The following is an 18,464-nucleotide window of genomic DNA, read 5'->3' as shown; positions in this document are numbered from 1 at the left end:
CCGTGCTTTCTTGGGGGCTGACCGCCAACAAGGCCGTGCGGTCTGGACGTGAGCGACCTCAGCCTAGCCGGCACGCACGCGCACTCACAGAAGCAACACCGTCGTGCAGGCGTGCAAGCAGACTCGTGCCACGCAGGCCTGCGAGGCGGCACACACGCGTGACCACGCAGACCCGCACACCCTCATGGTCCCACGACGCCCATGCACTCGCGCACTCCGAAGGCGCACCACCACTCCAGGCGCACGCCATCAGACACACACCACCAGGCTCACCGCGGGGCGGCCCGCGCGCGTGCACTTGCTCGCGCGCGGCCCGCTCTCCCGCGCACGTCCTGCGAGGCGGTGGCGCGCGTCCGCACCCGGGCCCGTCGGGCCGTCGCCGGGCAAGACGTGCTAGCTGAGTTGCGGGACTCGCTCGCAGCGCACAGGCCGTCCGGCCGCACGCGCCGCACAAGGGACGCGGGCAGGCGCGCGGGCCCCGCCCCGCGAGGGCCCCCGCCACCCGGACCCGACTGTGGAGCCCGACGGCCGTGCCAGAAGGCCGGGCGCTCGCCCGTGGAGGACTACAAGTCCCAGAAGGCCGCGCGCCCGCCGGTGGAGGACCACAAGTCCCAGAAGGCCGCGCGCCCGGGCACCGAGGAGAGGCCGCGCGCGGGGGCCGCCGGGAGAGGGAGTCCAGGCGCGGCGCGTTCGCGTCAGGGCTCCCTGTCTGCGGGCGGCAGATGCTTTGGGTAGCTCTTTTCCGAGCGGGCTCTGACGGCACGCCGGGGCACCTGTGTGCCCATCGTCTCAGGGCGGGGTGCAGGTCCCAGCCGCTGCCGTCTCCTACGTCACCGAGGGGCGTGGCCGAGCCTAAGGGGCGGCCCGCGGTAGACAGCGCCGGGGAGCGCGGGGCCGGCGGGACCCGGGGACGGTCGCTCGGCCGCCGCCCCCGCCGCCCCCGCCTCCCCGCGTCCCTCCCGAGGTGGAGTAGGGACGTCGCCTAGGCGACCCGCCTGGGCACAGCGTGCCCCCTGGGTCGCGGCCTCTGCACCTCTGCCATCACCGTGAAGGGGTGGTCCCCTGGCCTCTGGAGCGCGTGGGCGTTCTGGACCCCCGCCGCCCGCTGCCAGCCGGCCGGGACGAGCAGGGCCACCTAGGCAACCCCAGGACCCGGGGGGGGGGGGTCCCCAATGTGTGAGAAGTGCACACCGCGCGCCGCGCGGTTCAGAGGTGGCTCAGGCAGCATGGCCAGGACTGGGCTTGTAAGTGGCACAGGTGTGCTAACAGGCCGGTCAGCAGAAAGAAGTGTCTCTGCTTCACGGGTGGGTCAGCACTGCCCACGGTGAAGGTGTGTGTGGGCACCTGCCCCAAGTGTCTGGCGGGCCGGGTAGGGAGCCATTCTCATCCCCGCCTGCCCAGGAGATAGCCAGCTTGCCCGCTCCTCACCTTGCAGTGTTCCTGTGCCAAGGATTAGATTCTACTGGGATCCAATATCCAGTAGTTCTCAGTGTGTTGCTTTGGCCAACAAATGGATTATCTATGTGTCATGGTTGGGTTGAGTGTCCCCAAAGGCCCACAAGTTACAGGGTGGTGTTGCCAGGCTATGGTGGTGGCTCCTTAAAGTGGGGCCTAATGGGGACCCTGGCCTCTTGGTCTCACTTCTGCTTCTTGACTCATGGAGTGAGTAGCTTACTCTGCCACATACTCTTGCTGTAATGTGCCCCCCTTGCCAGAGGCCCAAAGTGATGGGGCCACTAGATCTTGGACTGGAGCCTGCAGAGCCAGGAGCTGAACTAAGTCTTTTCGCTTTGTAAGTTAATTGCTCCAGAGGTTGTGTCGCAGTAATGGAAGGGGAAGGGCATCAGCCCGGCTCTATGAGGCACTGTTGTGATGAGGCATCTGGAACCAAGACTCCCTCTGGCCACGTGGCTTTCTCTTTCCAGGTCAGTTTTCTCATCAGCATGCCCAGCCCTAACCTATAGGACTGCACAGTTAGCTCTCAAGTCCTTTTGAGTCTGACTGGACACTGGGAACCCATGAACCCAATCCTCTACGGCCAGGGGAAGTCAAGTCTCAGGGCATACGCTCAGAGACGACAGGGCAGTTATCCTCCCCTTCAGGGTGTGGTTGTGAGGGCAGGAGGGCTGCTCAGGCCACTCCAGCCAGCGCCCACTTCACTGCCTTCCCTACTACCTGCTGTAGAGACTCTTCAGGAAAAGCTTCAGCAAAGGGTGACCCTCTCACCTTGGCTGATCACAGAATGACCATCTAAGCTGTGAACCAAATAGATGCCACAAGAGATGACCACAATTCAACGGGCTTTCATTTTAGTGTGAATAAAAGTTGAGTTCTAAGAATCTGAAAAAAAATCAGGACCTATCCAATGCCAGAGTGGTTAGAATTACACCAGAAAAACCCTTTTACATCTTTACTGCAAAACCCAACCACAGTGTGTGCAGAGGCGTCAGAGAGGGTGGGGTCATGGGAGCAGGGACGCAGCAGCCATCAGGTGGGTCACCAACACTGATCCCATCAGCCACAAATGGAAATCTCTGGTCATTATGGGATAACGTGCATGTGTAAAGATTTCCTCCTGAATTACCTGCGGGGTAACCTGATGCGTTGCATGGGTGTTGAAGCTGGGTTAAAGTGTGGTTTGTGGACTGAAGAAAGATTGCCCCAGGGATAAACATCTTTTAGCAAGAATTAGGAATAGATGTGTCACAGATTCTGAATCCCGATATTGGCATTTTTACATTGAGGGTTCGTGAACAAGCAAATCTCAAATTTCCATTTACAAATGACCAGTCAAGTGACTGAAATATTTGTGGTTATTCTCAAATTTAAAAATATTACTGGAACATAAGTGCAGTTAAAGAAAACATGGAATCAAGGAGTATGAAAAGATCCTATGGAGCAACTTAGCAAGACCCTGTTTCAAACAAACAGAATAGGTTGAGGACGTGGCTGATGCATCCTCGTGGTTAAGTGCCCCCAAGTTTAATCCCTGGTATCAGAAAAAAAAAAAATCCCATGGAAGTAATTATTGAATCAGCCAATACCCAAAAACATAAGATCTGCAAGCCAAATGAGGCACAAAGTGTCTGAATTTATAACTTCAGCAAAAAGCACACCTTAGCAAACCCCTGACAGGGACAAAAGAGACTGAGAAATGATTATTTTTAACTTTATTTTTATTGTTGACACTATTACAGATAGAACGATCACAACCATATCAACAAATCGAAAACCTGTGCACAAGAAAGAAGATGATGAAGACACATCAAGATGCTGACCACAGTCGTTGGACGGTGGAAACATGGATGAGTTTCTCTTCTACATTTCCACAATGTCAAGGTTTACTATAGTGGACACATACTGCATGGGTGATGGGAACGTAGTGGGTGAAGGGGACTACTGACCACCGACAAAGGCCACTCAGAGAAACTGAGGCAGCACGCTTCCCTGTAACCCCACAACCACCTGTAGCTCTCAGCCGCTCTGTCTTCCCGTCTCCGACACGCATGGGGACATATCGTGAGCCCCCAGACCACAGCCCCACGTGTTAGCAGCAGCAATTCTTGGGAATACAGGTGAATTTCCTTCTCTTTTACTAACTTCCCAGTTTTCTATGAGTATGTATTATATTTGTAAAGGGAAAATACATACATTAAATTTGTCACCAAAACACCAAAGATTATTCAAGAAATTTTAGACAAAATATGTAGCCAGAATCCCACAATGACAACACTAATTTAATTATTTTTCACATTTTGATTTGATGCACACACATTGAACACCATTACACCCACAGGCTGTGCACTGGAACAACGTGGAGGAAAGGACCGAGATGCTGGCGGAGTCCATGGGCTGGGGATGTGTGTGAATCGTTTTTATTTTCCAATTTTGCTCTGTTTTCTAATTTCTCCTCTGGGTATATGTTACGCTTATAATGTAGACATACACAATAAATGTTATCAGGACACTATTATAAGGAACACTGGAAAAATTAAGATAAAAGGATTTAACCATAATTCCAAAAGGGTACCATACAGCTATCTTGAACACACGTTTTGACATGGTTATAATTATAAACCTGTGTAAAGAAACAAGAATAAACAGGATGCTTTCAAGTGAATCTGTCTTTGGATGGTGGGGATATGGAATTTTTCCTCCACTTTGTTTTTTCCAAGTGTTTGATGAATTCCAATTATGTTCACAATGGAAATGTGATCATCAACTTTAACAGCACTACCATAAAGAACATTCAAGAAAGTTAAGAAAATGATGCTCAACTATAAGCGTACAACAACACAACAGCTTTTGACTATAAGCATACATTTTAAAGTTATAATTGTAGTATAAATATAATTTTGTGTCCTGCTTTCTCCACTTAATCTTCCGTAAATATATTTCCATGTTGCTACATAACTCTTTATGATTATCATTTTTAAACAGCTGCATAAGAGTCCAAAGATACGTTCACTTAATTCTTAGTCTACTGTTTGGCATTTAAGTTTCCAATTTCCCATACACGTAAGGTTGGAACAGACACCCTTCTTGGCAAGTTGCTTTCTGAAAAGGGTCTAGTGATTCACACCGCCTATGGCACTGAACCCCCAAATTCACTCTGATGACATCCACACTGATCCCAGTCCAGGGCCCTCTCACTGGGGATGCCTCACGGGCGTTTCCCTGGATGCCTGCTCCGACTATGGGTCTTTCTGTGCAGCTTCCCACACTCTGCCTCCAGGACACCACCCACCCATCCTCACCCCTGCTCTGGCGCTCCCTCTGTCTCCTGGGTCTGCGGGTGTGCTAGGATGCCCTTCTTTGGCTTACTCAATTCTGTTTCTTGCTCTCAGCTCTCCAGCCTCCTAGACTTTGGCATTCCCTGCAGCTTGGACACACTCCCCGGGAGCCCTAGACCTGCGGATCTAAAAGAGTAAGATTCAAATACGTTTCCCTCGGTGGATATTTTAATTTTGCTTGTTCAAATGATCTGCGCTTGTCTTTTGCTTACTTCAATAGAGATCCGCTTTTTTTTTTTTAATTTTTAAAAATTTTAAAGTTTTTTTTTTTTTTTTTCCAGCCAACTCAAGGCCAAAAATTTTCTTAATATAGCCATTATGCGAGGGGAGAAGCAAAGGAGCACTGGATGTCCACAGCACAGGACAGGGGAGACCTCAGGCTGAGGTCAGTGTGTGATCAAGAGGAAAACCGAGATGGGACGACACGACACCTATGGATAGGTCAGAAGCGCCTAGAAGGCCTGAAGAGAAGAACAGATGGAAACAAAACAGATTAAGGCTGCCGGGGAACCTGAGTCCGTGTTAAGCTTGGGCTAACTGTAAAGGAAGCTTTTTTTTTTTTTTTTTTTAACACTTTTAAATTTTTTTAAAATGCAAGTTAGACATGGGATTAGAGAGTCAGGTAAAGAAGAGAATTAGGTTTAAGCAATAGAAAGATCTAAGGATACTAGCTCCTGGGCACCCAGGGAGCAAACTGACTTGTGGCAGCACACATGCCACATAGGTGACTCAAGCCATGTTGCTACTTGTCACTTAAGGCAGGAAGCATTCAGAAGAAGTGATGAAAGGTTGTCAGCCTGCTTCCTTATGTACAGCAGCGAGTCTGTCCTGTGGTTCTCAACCTTCATTAGGCACTACTGTGATCTAGTGATGGTTGCAACCCATTCTTTAAAGGCAAACACTTAGGATTTATGGGGAAAAGCATCACATTTTAAATTCACTACTGAACACACATTATGTTGGTTTAAAAAAAACACTTTAAAAAAAACACCCAAATTGTAATATTTTTTGCACGAGAACCACTGCAAGGTACACACAAAGGGGACAGGTTGACCTGGGTCACAAAGGCCAACCTATAAATTGTAAAGGCTCACACAGCGTCAGGTCGCAAGGTGTTGGTGCAGACGAAATGGCTGTACAAGGAAGCGAAAATCACCCCTTTTTTCAAACAGCAAAGAATAAAGTCATGTTACTTTTCCTGTCTACACCTTCACGAGATTAGAAACGTAGCAGTCAAAGATACTGACGGGGTTCAAATAATGCACAAGGAATCTTTCTGAGACCAAAGACACTTACAGATATATTCTACTTTGTTGCTCTCTCCCTCCTCCAAGAACAAAAAATTAGAGTGTCAGGTGAGATACCTCTGCACAGTAAACTGCAACTGTGTATCATATTAAACCCAAACACGTGATCCCCATTTTGCTACGTTCTGCTCATTTATATACACTGCAGGGAACCTTCTGTTTAGGTTATAGGAGCATCATTTACAGATGATTGGGCCAATCTGTCGGGTTGACTCAATCTGGTAGCTGGGATAGACGTAAGATATGTGCTATAGCTTTCCCCGTGCAGACGCTGATGCTCACGGGGAGAGCTAAGGCTGAAGGAGTATCCACGCTGTCTGGCTAATCTGAGCTGTCTGATGTTAAGTCAGGTGTGCACATGCTAAGGTAAGTTTCCTACTGACATTATCATAGTCTTGTGTTGGGTAAGGGTCCAGTTCTAGGTGGAGGTTTTCCAACCTTTACACTTAGCCAGTGTGGCTGTTCTGGTGCCTGGCAAGGGACAGGCGGTCACTGAAGAGCTGCCCACAGACATCACATCTGAAGTGCTTCTCGTCGGCTGGCTGGGTGCCTCCAGTGCTGGTGCTGGCACGCTGGATGTAGCCTGAGCACTCCCCGGGGGCGCCCGCGGGCTCCAGCATGACCATGCTGGCCTGGGCCTTCAGGGGCCCACCCAAGGCTGCGCTGCACGGGAAGGTCTCTGTGCACTCCTTGTAGCCATCATAGGGCTCTTCCACCTCAATCTCCTCGTCTTCACCCTCCTCTTCCGGATCTCCCACTCCTAGGCCCTCAGGCCCGTCGGCATCTCCTTCTGGCCCTTGGGCTCCCTCCTCCGGGTCTTCAATCCCTACACCATCTGGCTCATCTGCATCCACAATTGGCTGCTCGGCTTCTCCGTGGGGCTCTGCGGCCTCTCCTCCTGGCCCTTCGGCCTCTCCATTTGGCTCGGCAGCCTCTACCTCGGGCTCGGCAGCCTCTACCTCGGGCTCGGCAACCTCCACCTCTGGCTCAGCAGCTTCTATGTTTGACCCCTGAATTCGCAGGATTTCTTGTGGAACGAGGACATTGGCTTCAACTTCCTGGGCAGCAGCAGCTTCTTCTTCCTCCTCTTCCTCCTCCTCCTCCTCCTCCTCTTCCTCCTCCTCTTCCTCAGGGTGAAACACCGTGTGCTTGGTTAGGACCGTGTCGTGGATAAAGGCCTGCCCACAGTCTTTGCACTCGTAGAATGGCATTGGTTTCCTGAAGGGCTCTGCAAGGAATGAAGTGTGAGTGTAGGAGGGCCCATATTCATAGGGCTCATCCTTGTGGACCTTGGTGTGGTGATCGCCAAGTTCTTTTGCAGTGAAGAAGCACTCTCCACATATTGTGCATTCAAAGAGCTTCTCCTCGGTCTCACTTCCCTGGAACTCGGTGAGGGCGAAGCCATGAATGAGGACTTCCTCAGCCATCTCGCTCTGCTCCAGTAATTCATCCTCCCTGTGGTGTCTCATGTGCTCATTGAGAGCAGAGCTATGAATGAAGCCCTGTCCACACTGAAGGCATCGAATGGCCGACCCAGCAAGAGCAGGATTCCTCTCCGCAGCACGATTCCTCCGTGGCTTCACAGGCAAGAGGGAAATAAAACCATCATCACATCCCTTCATGGAGTACAGCTGGTCTTGCTCATGGACTCTCTGATGCTCAAAAAGGAAGGAGCTATGAATAAAAGATTCCCCACATTTTGGGCATTCAAAGAGCTGCTCACCAGTGAACTCCTTCGAAAACTCATTGATGGAATGGACGTGAACTTGAGACTCTGTGTCTTTGCTACTGTCAACACTCTTTCTGATGTGGACATCCTGATGACCTGTGAGATCTGTGAGATCCGCAAATCCCAGCCCACAGTCCTGACATTCATAGATTGTGTCATTTGGGTCATCCTTCTGGGGCTCCTCCAGATCTGACCCCTGAATGACAGTGTCTTCAACCATCTCCTGATGGTGGGTCTCCTCACCATGGGCTTCTACACCATGCGGCTCCTCACCATGGGGCTCCTGACCACGGGGCTCTTCGCCACGGGGCTCCTGACCACAGGGCTCCTGGCCACGGGGCTCCTGGCCACGGGGCTCCTTGCCATGGGGCTTCTGACCATGGGTCTCCTCACTGTGGGGCTCCTGACTCTGGGTCTCCTGATGATGAGTTTCCTCTCCAGGGGGCTCTTGACCACGGGTCTCTTCACCCTGGGGCTCCTGGGCAGGAGTTTCCTCTCTGTGGGGCTTCTGAGCAGGAGTTTCTTCTCCATGGGGCTTCTGAGCACAGATCTCCTTGCCATAGGGCTCCTGGGCAGGAGTTTCCTCTCTGTGGGGCTCCTGAGCATGGGTCTCCTCGCCATGGGGCTTCCAAGCACAAGTGTCCTCTCCATGGGGCTCCTGAGCACGGGTCTTCTTGCCACGGGGCCCCCAAGCATGAGTGTCCTCTCTGTGGGGCTCCCGCGCACGGGTCTCTCTGCTGTGGGGCTCCTGACCTCGGGTGGCCTTGCCAGAGGACTTTTCTTGGGTGTAGATGTTCTGACGTGCACGGAAGAAGCTGCTGAAAGCAGAGCTCTGCCCTGACTCTCTACGTTTGTAGCGTGCTTGCTCTTCAGCATAGCGCTCTTGGGCATAACTCGTCTGAGGGTCAGTAGGGGCCAAGCTGCGAATGACAGATCGCTCATAAATTCTACTTCCAGAGGGCTTCTCTCTATTGTGAATCTTCTGGTGCTCAGTGAGGTCAGAGCTACGAGCAAAGCACTCCCCACATTCCTGACATTCATACAGCTTCTCTCTAGGGCGAACTGTTTGCAGTTCACCAAAATGTAGGGAATGGATTACAGAGGTCTCGTTGCCCCTGTGTTCGATGTACTTCTTTTTAGCACGCGCCTTCTGGTGTTCACGGACATTTGAGCTGGGAAGAGAAAATTTGGCATCTTGCTTGAATTCACTGGATCCCTCTCCAGCGAGACTTCTTTGAGGTTCAGCATGAGATACACTCGGCATAACAGAATCCTTATAGTTGTTATTCTTACCCGCTTCAGAAGGGTTCTCTCTGGCAGCAATCTTCCGTCGCTTATTATTAAGATCTGAGATATAAATGGAGGATTCTCCCTTCTCATCATATTCATTTTGCCCATTTCCACTGTGACGTTTCAGGGGTCTGGGAGCAGCCATGCTATGGATGACAGACCTCTTGTGCTCCTTCCCTTCACAGGCGCTCCTAGCGGCAGCTGAGCTCTGAATGGTGGACTCTGCGACTGCTTTTAGTTGACTGGGCCCTGCTACACTGTGACTTCTCAGAGTCTCAGCAGGGGTAAAGCTGTGGATCACAGACCTCTTGTAGAATCGCCCTGTGGTGGACACCCGCTGGTCTTCATCAGGGTTGCTGCTGATGGTGAACGCCTTCTCATCCTCCTCATCTTCAGGGGGTCTTGTTATAGTGTGACTCTTCTGAGACTCGGTGAAGGGCGTGCTGTGAATGACAGATTTCTCGTATGCCCTGCTTTCAAAGAAGTTCTTCCGAGCATGGATTTTCTGACGCTCGCTGAGATCGGAGCTTTGCATGAAGGCATCCCTGCCATCTGTGAAGGCAAAGAGCTTCTCCTTGGTGTAAGTCTTCTGACGCCTTTTAAGGGACTGACCAGGAATAAAGGTTTCCTCACACACTTTGCTTCTGTTTTCAAATGGGTTTCCTCTGGTGTGGACTTTCTGATGTTCCTTCAGGGATGAGCTATGAAGGAAGGTCTCCCCACAAACCTTACACTCATAGATCCTCTCCTTATCATACATTTTCTGAAATTCCTTCAGGGCTGCGTTGGGCATGAAAGTTTCCCGATGTTCACGCTCAGGCTCACGCTCATTATCTCTGTCTTCTCCAAACTTCCCTCTGTTGTGGATCTTCTGGTGCTCAATCAGGGCGGAACTATGAAGGAAGGTTTCCTTACAAACCCTGCACTCATAGAATTTGTCTTTGCCATATATCTTCTGAAGCTCACTGAAGGTTGGGCTAGGCATGACGGTCTCCTCGTGCTCCTGCTCCCTGCGCTCTGCACGGCACTCTCTAGCATGGATCTTCCTATGCTCAGCCAGCGCAGCACTCTTATTGAAGGTTTCCCCACACTCCTTACACTCGAAGCGTTTCCCTCCAACCTGACCTTTCTGAACCTCACTGACTGCCACACTGTGAATGAAGGACTCCCCATACTCATAGAGGTTCTCTCTGGTGTGCATGATCTGGTGCTCGACAAACTCTGAGATGACACTGAATGACCGCCCACACTCATCACACACATACGCCATGGACCCAAAGTCCACTGACTGTGACTCGGAATAGGAGGAGGAGCCGAGGCCACTTAGGCTACTCATGCTCATGGCCTTTCTCATCTCACTGCCACAGTCAAAGGGCTTCTTTCTGGCACAGCCATTATGATCATGGACTGTGTCAAAATGATAGCGCCTTTTTCTTTCCAGAACTCTCTTTCTGGAAACAAGGCTTGAGTTGAACCTGAAGCCCCCCCTGAAGGCACTCCCTTCAGAACCCCTCTCCTGGATCACTGACTCCCTCCTGCTGAAGGCAGCGTCCTTCCAGGTATCATCTGGCATTCTGGGGAGCCTCTGTGGCCGATCCTCCGGCTCCCTTGCTCTTCCTGATCTGGGGCCACGTGACACATCCTTGATGAACTTCTCCATTATCACTCCATGGCAAGATTCGTCCTCACAAATTCCGCGCCGGTGAGAGGGCTTCTTGGCTTCAGGCATGGTTTTCAGACCTGGAAATAAACCCCAAACATAAATACTCCCTAGCCCATGTACTTGCACAAGGTGACCACAGGAGCTGGAGGGCAGCACTCTGCTGCGACGCCTGGGAATGTGTCTCATGGCTAGGTGGCTCCTCTGTAGATCAGCCTGGGGCTTACCTCGGCTGGTGCTTGGGTAGACACTTCTCCTGGACCTTGATGAGTGGCCTTGGGTCATGTGGGAATGGCGGTCATCTTCAGCAAGTTGTACCCCTGGTCACAAGAGTGCAACAGCTCAAATTGGAGTTGGGGAATAAGACTCATCACCATAAACTGATTTTCATTTTCTCTGAGCTACTAAATATAAAGTAGCTCATTTCTAATTATTTGACTATCTTTCATTTACTGACGCATTTTCCTACCATCCATTCCCTAACGTATTCCATTCTGCATTTTAATTCTCTTAATGACACCCAAAAATGTGTAAAAGACTTCATGTGCCTGGGAACTTGGTGCACCTCTTATAGTCTTCAATTCTTGTCACTCTCTCTTTCACTGCCCTTCATGGCCGGTCCTCCTCCTCATTTTTTGTGGTACTGGGGATTGAACCCAGGGCCTTGTGCATGCGAGGCAAGCACCCTACCAACAGAGCCACATCCCCAGCCCTTGCTCCTTTTTTTGTTTGTTTTTTTGTAGTTGTAGATGGACAGAATGCCTTTATTTTGTCTTTTATTTTTATGTGGTGCTGAGGATCGAGTCCAGTGCCTCAGGCATGCTAGGCAGGCACTCTGCCACTGAGCCCCAGCCCAGCCCCCTTCCTCCTCCTTTTTGATAGTCCTTCCCTACCTGCTGTCTAACATCAGGCCTAAACCAACAACTGTCTGCTACCAACTGGGGCTAGATGTTCTTCGGGTGGAGTTCACGCAGAAACTCAAGACCCATTCTAAATGTGTTTTTAAAAATCTCTGCTGTCATTTATTCTAGAAAAAAATATTAACTTTGTGTCAAGAGCCATCTCCTTGATCACAACTACCTGTACAAGCTATTCTTCAACCAAAGTCAAGAGATTTCTTTAAAAGGCATTTAAAAATCTCTTGCCTGAAAATTTTCAAAGGCTTCTTATTACCCTTGAAGTCCAACTATGTTAGCGTGGACTCATCCTGCAACTTGAAACAACCATAGTGACAAAGTGGCCCAATGACCAGACTGAGAGTGAGAGAAGCAGCTCCTTACCCAGAGAGAGCAACTTCCTGTAGTTCTCCATGTTGTCCTGGACTGGGTTCTGAGGTTTCCTGTCCTGGTTGAGGTTCACGACATTCTGGTATGATTCCGCATCCTAAAAGAACAAGCACAGACCTCTCAATGGGGTCTATCCGCATGGATGTCCCAAAAGAGAATAATGCTGGCGACATGGGAGCTACATATATGAAGTTATACAGGAAGTGCTCACAGTATTGGGGGTTCTGAGTGATCCAAGTCAAGCGTTACTAGGGGCCTACATCGTACCTACCTTGGTGCTACACTCTGAGGCAGATCCCAAAGACGCATGACACATATTCCTTGCCCTCATGCAGCTTATAATTTGGTTGGAAAGAAAAGACTCATGAAACAATTAGAGAACAATAAACAGTAAATTGGGGTACAGATAATAAATGCTAAGTAGACTTTGTGGAGGGAAAGTTCAGGGCAGGCCTGAACAGTGAGCAGAGGTCCTCACAGGGGGCCTTCAGTGGTGTGTGACAGTACAGCATGTGCAGAGGGGGACTGGTGGGAAAGCCCAACAGGCTAAACAGCAAACCTGCATGTGTACTCTGGGAGCAGAAGGAAGACGCTTTCAAGCAGACATCTGGTCATGATGAAAGTGCGATTTAAACTTCCCTCCCAATTCCTCCACTGCAGGTTATGGCTACAACACAGGGTTCTTGTGTGCAGGATTTCCACATGACCCAGCAACACCCACAAGCACTAAGGTCCTATCCTCTTTGTTTTAGTAGCTATTACCCTAAAAATTTTAAATCCCTACAGTACTCAGGAGAACCTTCTCTGCAGGATCCTAGGGACCTCTGCTAGTTGCCAGAGGGAGGATGGCACTGAGACCTGCAGAGATTTAAGAGGAAGACGGTGCTGTGGGAAGTCCACAGGCTTTGGAGCTGGAGAGAACTGTTGGGTCAAAGGAGGCCTGTACCCTGCATGAGTTGGCAACCTTGGACACTCAATTCCTGACCCTCAGGTTCTTCAGTGTAAAACTGGGAGAAGAGCATCTATTTGTCTTACAACACTGGGGGTGAGGATCTTCTGAAATGTAATGTGTTGTCTGAATAAAGAAAAAGTATGTAAAGAAAATAAAGAAGTTTTGATAATAAATTTACTGTAGTTCTATTGCTGGGAAGAGACATTGGATGTTATAGAAACATGGGAAAAGTGGCCCAAAAAGATGAGGTTTGCAGAGCAAGGTGCACCTCCTACTGAGAGCAGGGCACAGGATCTGGCTCTGAGGGGGAGCCTCACCTAAGTGACAACCAGTGTCTGTTAGAAAGCAAGCACGACAATAAGGAAAACTAGGCAGGGCAAGGCTGCGAAGCAGACTTCATGACCAAACCTCAAGTTGGGGCTTAAGGTTTCCAGGACAATAAACAAGCCACAAAAACCCAGGAGACCTTGCAACACTGAGACAGCCGCCTCTGCAGAGCAGAGTCTGCCTTTGACACCGCCCTTCTGGGGTCTCCTGCAGAAAGCTCACGGGCACAGGTCTGCACCTTCAGCCTGGCAGAGGTGCTGCTGCACTCACTCTTCCTGCAAAAGGAAGAGCAAGGGGCCCACAGATGTGTTTTAGTGACAGAGAGGAAACAGACCACACAAATGGAGTCTGTCAGAGAGAAAAGTGAGAGGCCAAGGGTCCCCACCCTGGGGAAGGCAGAGCCCAGAGCCATGAGGATAGACTATTTTTTATATTTTTCTATCTGCCTAATTTGGATAAAATAAATGTGTATTAAATTCTCAACCGCACTGCTTCGATGAAAAAAAAAAAAAAAAGGATGCTCTGACTTGGGATTAAGTCATCAGCACAGTGGCAGGCCCTCAAGCAGCCGTTCACTTTGTGCTGTGACCAACAATGGTGTCTAAATGCACACAAGCTGTGGTCACGTCCCCTGGAGGAGAGGTGCTGGCATAACGCTGGCACAGCACAATGCTGTCTTCACAACAGGACCTGTACAGGGGACAACTGAAGGAGTACACCTGGTATTAAAAGGTCCTGAGAGAATCTTCTGTGTTGTATACCCTAAAAGTCCATCTGGGTCACCTGCTGCTGCAGTTTCACTGCGTTCAGTGGGCGCCAGTCAGTGCTAGGCTGCTGCACTCTGCGGTTACACAACGTGTGTAAGCAAGTGTATCTGTGGGACTGTCAAAGGCCTGTCAGGGCAGGACCTGTGTCTCAGTGGCTGCTGTGCTGCCCAGGGCCGAGGCCTCCAGTCTGCTGGGAGGCCTAGCTATGAAGGGATGAAGGCTCAGCTGCTGTCTCTCCTCTCTGTCGGACCCCTTCCTCACGGCCAGCTCACACCCAGGTTCCTTCTCCTACCCTTGCAAACAGCGCCTCGAGCCAGTGACCACCACAGCAGTCAGTACAGCACACAGCCAGGAGCCAGGGGCACAAGGTGCATGGCACACGCAGGTGCATCACCTGACTCCACACCAGGGTGCTAGGAGACAGCCACCACATCCACTTTACAGGTGAGGAAACTGAGGTTCAGCTTAGCTGAGTCAACAGCCCAGGACCACACGGCTGGCAGGTGGCAGGGCCATCTTTGAACTCTGTTCTCATCAGCTCCAGAGCCATGGCTTGCGCTGCCTGTGCTCTGCAGAGGCACAGCTTTCTGGCCCGGCCTTCCTACAGAATCACTCTGCTCTCCGGCCACAGGGAGGGGCCTCAGTGACCAACCTATCAAGTGGCACACACTCACTGAGGGCAAAGGCTCCTGGGACCATATGGGTGAATGAGGAAACAGGTAGCAGTGACCTCAGTCACTTGTCCTGCATTGGGACAGATCCAGGTGCCTTGGGGAGTAATTGGGGGCTCCTGGCTGTAAGTGGGCTCTAGGGGGCAGATTAGCACGTTATCTGGGGTAAGAAAGGCATTTCTGCTATGAAATGAAGACACTTTTCTGGAAAGAGGAACACTGAGCGTACCTGGGAGCGGGACTCATAATCCATCGAGTCCCTGTCATCTCTTTCAATTCCAAATCTTCTTTTCGTCATCACAGGAAGGGAAAGATCCCGCTGAGGCAGCCCTAGAAAGAAAAACGCGTCAGGAAGGAACAAGGCCCAGCCCACCTGGCGGAACTCAGGTCTGCCCCCGAGCTCCCAGCCCACCTGGTGTGTGTGCCAGTGTCTGTCTCTTCTCTGCCTCCTATGGCAATGCCCCTCGACTGCCACAACACAGCAGCCTCATCCTTCTGTCCCTTGTCTCAGGCAGCGGAGGTCAGGCCTCAAGCTGCCTGGTCTGGGCAGGACACCCACCACACACCCACAGCCCTGTCAGTCTCCTCAGCTGGGGTTACCATGTTTCAGGCTCATCCAGACATCATGTCAATCACGTGGTGGCAATTTCAGGGTGCCCTACTGCCAGTGAGGAACAAGAGATGATTTCTGGTGATATGGACACCAACAGTTCATCAGCATGTCTGTTAGTTCCTAATGCTCTGCTAACTCACAAGGAGGTCTCAGGCCTGGCACATGGAGGAGCATCCCACACCTACACCAGGCCGCGGAAGGCTTGCCAGGCAGCTGCACTGCTACAGCATGTCTGTCTTTCACGATCACACCTTCTATCTAAGGTGTTTCCTATTTCCAATCTTTCCAGCAGTCTTTATGGAGACACTGTTGGCTTTTTAAAAACATCTGCCAGCTTAAAAAAATACTGAGCAAAGAGTGACAGAGATGGAGATAGGTACATAAGGCAAAGACTGCGGAGGAGCTTCAGACACGGGGGCCTGGACTCAACTTTGGAGGAACCAAGACACAGTCCACACCGAGCAGCATGGCCTTCCTGAGGCCCTGGCACAGGTACTGGCGTGCAGACCCCAGGGGACTTACTGCTTCTAGGGCTCCTGGTGTACAACCAGCGGTCTCGAAGCTCCGTGTCTCGGCTCCGGCCCCTCCGGTCCCATTCCCGCTCCCGGTCACCTAGGCAGCCAGATGTTGGGGTAGCTCATGAAGTGCTGGGACACACCTGTGCTCCCTTCACACACACACACACACACACACACACACACACACATGCCTTGCCTCTCCCTTGAGCAGATGGCCCTATATGGAGGGCTTGGGACCCTAGCGTGGTCCCCACCCAATACCTGCAACATGGGCTCTGAAGTCTGCCCAAGTATGGCTCATTTAAAGCAAGTCCCAAAGCTCACCAGAGCCAGCTCCCCCCAGACCCTGGGATGTGTTCCTAATCCCGTTCCTCAGTGGTCAGGTCCAAACCTAGGAAATGGGCCACAGACGTGCTCAGTCTGCTCCGGCCAGCTGAACTCAAAAGTGCACACTGCTGTGCTGCAAGGAAACAAGACCCAAGACCACGCCCTCCCTGAGAGCAGCGCTCCCTTCTGCACACCTCCCCAGGGAGGCTGGGACTGCTCACACCGCCTCCAGACAGCTTTAAGTGCTTCAGTGTTGTTAGAACCCCACATTTCACACCATCTGCTGTTGCTGTCACATCAAATGTCTCAACCGCCTTCCTCTCCTCAGACCCAAGTGATGCCAACCACACAGGCTGGCACACCGGCCATCTCCTTGGGGGCCTTAATGCCTCTGCCTGCAGGGGGGCAGCCCTGGCAGACAAACCCAGGGTGTTGGGACTGGTGGGTGGCTACTCACTGCTGGACGAGCGGCCTGGTCTAGGTGGTGGGGCTCCTCTGTTGGGGCTCATCTCATCGTCACTGGTCATGTCGCTGCTGCTGTCGTCTGAGAGGACACGGATGCCAGCTCAGCGAGCCGTCACCTCTGGCCGCGCTCTCGCAGCAGCCCCCAGCCCTCTGCCCCTCTCCCATGAGTAGCTCAGAGCCCTCGGTGGCTTCCAGCCACTTCTGCCACTTGAAGACCTCGTGGTGAATATGGCTGCACCCACCTCCTTCACTCCAGAGAAGAGCAGGCAACAGGCTCTTCCTGGAGTACCAGGCCACAAGGCGTGGGTCCTGCAGGCTCTCTGCCTAATGGCACTCCTCCTTCTGCTGACTCAAGTGGCAGCGCTTAGCTAGTGGCTGTCTGTCCCACAGGGGACACTGGGCTAAGCATGAAGACACATCTGGGGGTCACACCCAGTGGGAGGAGGTCATGGATGAGGCTCATCCCAGCGTGCACAGGATGGCCCCTCACCCCTGCCCCAAGACAGAGAGTGAACAGCTCAGATGGCTACAGGTGGGCCCAGGCAGAGCCACGGCAGCCCTTGGTCATGCCCACCAGCCTCCCCTTAAGGGTCCTCACCGTCGGGCTGGTGCATCTCCTTGCAGTGCTCTAGCACAGGGGCAGTGCCTGGCAGTTCTCTGGCCTCTCTTGTACCCAAGGCTGGCACTCCTTAGGGCTGATGGCCTCCCTGGTGCGAGTCTCTGGCTGCAACCAATTGAAGCAGAGGGGTCAGATTGTGATTGAGTCTGTGAGGCCCTGTGCCTTCCACACACAGCAAGTTCCAGAACTCGATGAAGGCGTTCAGAGTCTGCTGGGCCTCCTCCTGGAACAGCATAGGCCTCCAGTCATGTCACTGTCTAGCTCACAGATAGGGCCCGGGACTCTCAGGTTTGGTGTTGATCAAGTGCTTTGAATACAGCGTTTCTCTAAACAGGTTCTCACTGGAGGAACCAAGTGTAAGTCAACAGGAAAGACCTGGCAGCCTGAGACAGTTGTCCCAGGGACCTGTGGACACTGAGGACGCCCACAGCTCAGCAGCCCAGGGTGGGTGGCAGTGCGAGGAGGCTGCGTTCCCCTCCACCAGCACTGTGTCGGGACGGGCAGTGTCCCTGTAGACAGAAAACGGCCTCGGCTCAGCAGGTGAGCAGGACCTATTTCTGAGAGGCTCCCTGTCACCGGGGTTATGTGATGGAGGCAGTCTGTGTGGTCTGTGGGATGGAGGAACAGGTCCCAACCCTGTCAGAAGGTGAAGCTGAAGTGAGCCGAGACACCTGGAAGGCTGAGCTGCCCAGTGCAAAGCCTGTGGGCACTGCTCACAGTCCAGGCTGAACAAGAGGTCAGCGTCCCATCCAGACCAGGAGGGACAGGAGAAGGGGGCCAAGCTCGCCTTGTCTGTGCATTTCTTCCCCTAACACCACAACTGACTCAGGATACCACGTGTGAAAGATGGAGGACCACACAAATGCCGAAGTCCTTGCGGCAGGTGAAGTAGTGGCGGATGACTGGGTTCCCTTCCCTGAGCAACGAATGCCTCTGCACCGGTGCTGCCCCGTGAAGCAGCCCTGGCGGCGCTGCACTCCAGGTGACACGCCCCGCGGCAGCCCAGGGCTCCTGGCTGCACACAGGGCAGGGAGTGCAAGAGGCTGGCTGGCACATCACCAGGGAAGTCCCCCAGGGCACCTTCCCTCACAGTGAACACCCTTCTGGGGGCCACCGGGCCCCAGATGTAGCCCTTGAGCC

The 18,464-nt window shown here is 52.1% G+C and overlaps 1 protein-coding gene and 1 long non-coding RNA gene across 8 annotated transcripts in view; one reads left to right on the top strand and one right to left on the bottom strand.

The window, feature by feature from the left end:
- Positions 1-787: 787 nt before the first annotated feature.
- LOC139702802 (uncharacterized) lies at positions 788-3,299 on the top strand. Its single transcript, XR_011705382.1, has 3 exons — positions 788-1,330; positions 1,798-1,925; positions 3,198-3,299. It is a non-coding gene; the product is annotated as an uncharacterized lncRNA (long non-coding RNA).
- Positions 3,300-4,574: 1,275 nt separating this feature from the next.
- Positions 4,575-18,464, bottom strand: part of Peg3 (paternally expressed 3) — a 28,958-nt gene continuing 15,068 nt past the window's right edge. For all 7 annotated transcript variants that reach the window (XM_071605120.1, XM_071605121.1, XM_071605117.1 and 4 more), the window contains 7 exons: positions 17,304-17,429; positions 16,698-16,784; positions 15,918-16,007; positions 15,012-15,112; positions 12,060-12,162; positions 11,007-11,099; positions 4,575-10,859 (listed from right to left, as the gene is read on the bottom strand). In XM_071605120.1, coding sequence (XP_071461221.1) covers positions 6,547-10,859; positions 11,007-11,099; positions 12,060-12,162; positions 15,012-15,112; positions 15,918-16,007; positions 16,698-16,784; positions 17,304-17,319 — 4,803 coding nt within the window. In that variant the 5' untranslated portion in view covers positions 17,320-17,429 and the 3' untranslated portion in view covers positions 4,575-6,546. The remainder of the gene's footprint in view (positions 10,860-11,006; positions 11,100-12,059; positions 12,163-15,011; positions 15,113-15,917; positions 16,008-16,697; positions 16,785-17,303; positions 17,430-18,464) is intronic.

The sequence above is a fragment of the Marmota flaviventris genome, chromosome 18, assembly GCF_047511675.1.
Source record: "Marmota flaviventris isolate mMarFla1 chromosome 18, mMarFla1.hap1, whole genome shotgun sequence".
Lineage (NCBI taxonomy): Eukaryota > Metazoa > Chordata > Mammalia > Rodentia > Sciuridae > Marmota > Marmota flaviventris.
Note: the sequence above shows the minus strand (reverse complement) of the source record. Positions and strands in the feature narration are given on the sequence as shown.